Below are 2,775 nucleotides of genomic sequence, written 5' to 3'. Positions count from 1 at the left end.
GGGGGGGGGGGGGGGTTATAGCAGCACTTTACCTTCGGCAAGCCAGACTACTCTGCAGCTGATTAGTCATGAAAAAGTGAAAAACAATGTTGTAACTAAAAATGTGTAAACAGGATTATTATGTCAAATGTACTAAGTAGCCCATGTGTTTGTTTTTTTTAATCAAAAATATTTAAATTAAAAAATAAAACCAAGGATTTGTTTTTTATTATTGTAGCTGATATAAATGACTATAAACCTAAGTGTTACTAAAGAGTGTATTTTTAATACTTTTTATTTTAAAACTGGTGAAATCATAACCTCCTTGGTGGAAATAAACCGTTCTCAAATGCAGACAGATTGCTACTATGGTGCCGCTCAGCAGCTTCTTGACGTGTGCCGAACGAGTGCTGCTCGTGTGTCCTGACAACTCTCTAAAACCTGCCATACGCTTTCAACTGAGGTGCCACTCGACTGCCCGTGTCAGTAATATTTTTGTTTTTTCTAGCCAGAGTCTTTTAATCTGCCACACGACCAAACCAAGGCAATGTCCCAGTTCCTGAAGCATAAGTTGAGTCTACTTTGAAGCCTTGATAGATGGTGTGCTGTAAGGTTTATAAGAATCATAACTAAAGGGAATCCCCCTTTAGTTAATTTTTTCAGCCTCTGCAAGTGTCATTTCTTACATTTACCACCAGGGGGCAGTATGAGACTGATATTAGGTGTTGAGAGGATTTTAAATCCCCTGTACTATTGTCTTTCACTGTTTACTGATTAACAGTAATCATACTGAGAGCAAGCTATAAAATGTTACAATACCCCTTTTTTTTCTATTTCCGTAACCCACAGTGTTAATCCCACAAGCCAATGCATTTGTGCAGAACCTACGCAAGTTGCCCCTCTTCCACGATGAGAAGTATGCCCAGGAGACCTGCCTGTTTGAGTACTATGGATATAAGAGCCTGGTCTTGCCGTAAGTGCGCCCAGAATTCCTCCCTGCTCTGTCAGCACATAGCTATATCTTTGACCAAAATTACAACAATCTACAGTATGCTCTGCTCTTCCGACTACGAAGTGTGATGATTTGTGTTCTCAGTGTATGTTTAATATCTATTACTTAAAGACTTTTTTTATATAATGGCTATCTTATAGATGCAACAAACTTTGTTTTGTTTAAAGTCACCTTCACAAAAGCATAAAATTAATCTATTGTTTTTACCCCCGTCACAGCCATCTGGGTTTATCTTTCTTCCCTTGATATTTTAAAGTAAAGTGTAATTATCCGGTACCTGGAAGATTGTTAGCCTCATGCAGGCTCAGTGGTGGGGTTGCAAGTGTCTTTTGCTTTACGTGCATGTATAATAGTGTACAGTACCAGCAAAGGTAATTGTCATTTGCTAATTCCGAATATTTGTCACCTATAATGAACTTAAAGATTGTCATGCAGTGTGTTCTTCATTTTTCATCCTAGAGAGCTAAACCAGACCTAAAATGACTGTTTATCTAGTACCCTAGAGTACAGTTAGTTTTATGGTCTTCATACAGTGCAAGATACATTTCATGTCAGAAAAAGCAGAGACTGAATGGAAGCAACTCACTGTCCCCAGTGGTTTTAATGACTCTAAACTGCTTTTGTTGCTTTAACAGGAGGCAAACACCCCATGGTGACAATCTATTTCATGGGTACTGAAGTACTGGTAGCATTGTGTGTGCCTGCACTGTACTTGAGAGTGGTTTGATGTCTCTGTAGTCCTTAAGACCAAATGTTTGGGTGTGCTTGCCCGACGGGAAATGCCTGCCGACGTGGCCCTTGGCAATAGGAGCAAATACCAGGAAGGAAACCGGAGCACTGAGCTGTGCATTGCCTAAAGTATTTTTGTGTCTCTTACTCCACGCTTGCTATCATCACTGTCACCAACAAGTCAGCTGCTTTTATGTGTGGCAGAAGAGTAGCCAAGCAGAGATAGACTAATGTTTGTTTGAGGTTTCATTTGTGAAAAGCTGCTGTTGGCATGCTGAGAAAAGCTGGGCTAATCTACTCTATTGCTGTTTGTTTAATCAATGTTGTCTTGATGTCTGGTGCTTATGCTGTGGAGCAGTGAGAGTGGAGCCCATTGTGACAGGCCTCCCCAGCTGATCAACGGCCTCTTAATTTTCTTAATTGTCAGCAATAGTGGGGGCACCTCTACCAGAAACGTACCCTCACTCGCTCATTTCCATACTCCCTTCACTGTCTAACTGCCACTATGAAAACTGGCTGAGCGGCAGTGGGGTGTATGGTAAAGATAAGGTATACATACATCATGCGGTGGCAGACTGTTGTGATCTGTTTGTACGGCTTTGAAAAATGATTTCGGAGGACTTTTTAGCTTTACTCTCTACAACCACGCACTGCTCCTACACCTTCAGCAACTACACAAGAGCTTTCTGTTTGTTAATTAGCTGTTTGGTAGATGTCTTAAATGTTAGCAATCAGTTTACTTTGACTAATATTAAACCTTTGCTAACATAGTAATACTATTTCAATTTAACATGAATCCATGAGCATGTTTTTATTACATTTCTTGCCATTGTTTGTGATGAAAACGTGATTTACTTTTATTTGCTCATCCTCAAGTTGGCATAGTGTTAATATCAACTGACTCTACTGTAGGCTTATTGCAAGTATAAAACATGTTGATAGTATGCAGTTCCAGCCTATGCTGAAGGAGGGAATTAGTTTATTGATTTATACAAAAGCTTTATTCATGTGATGTTGAGAGGCAATGCCACAAGGCTGTTTGCACCCCCCCCCCC

The 2,775-nt window shown here is 40.1% G+C and overlaps 1 protein-coding gene across 7 annotated transcripts in view; it reads left to right on the top strand.

The window, feature by feature from the left end:
- Window positions 1-2,775, top strand: part of aspg (asparaginase homolog (S. cerevisiae)) — a 16,550-nt gene that overhangs the window by 1,898 nt on the left and 11,877 nt on the right. For 6 of the 7 annotated variants that reach the window (XM_032499985.1, XM_032499980.1, XM_032499979.1 and 3 more), the window contains exons 2-3: window positions 829-952; window positions 1,627-1,662. In XM_032499985.1, coding sequence (XP_032355876.1) covers window positions 829-952; window positions 1,627-1,662 — 160 coding nt within the window. The remainder of the gene's footprint in view (window positions 1-828; window positions 953-1,626; window positions 1,663-2,775) is intronic. The other variant, XM_032499984.1, reaches the window with a different exon arrangement.

This window comes from Etheostoma spectabile, chromosome 20 (assembly GCF_008692095.1).
Source record: "Etheostoma spectabile isolate EspeVRDwgs_2016 chromosome 20, UIUC_Espe_1.0, whole genome shotgun sequence".
NCBI lineage: Eukaryota > Metazoa > Chordata > Actinopteri > Perciformes > Percidae > Etheostoma > Etheostoma spectabile.
The sequence above is the reverse complement of the archived record's forward strand: the minus strand, read 5'-3'. Positions and strand labels throughout refer to the sequence as shown.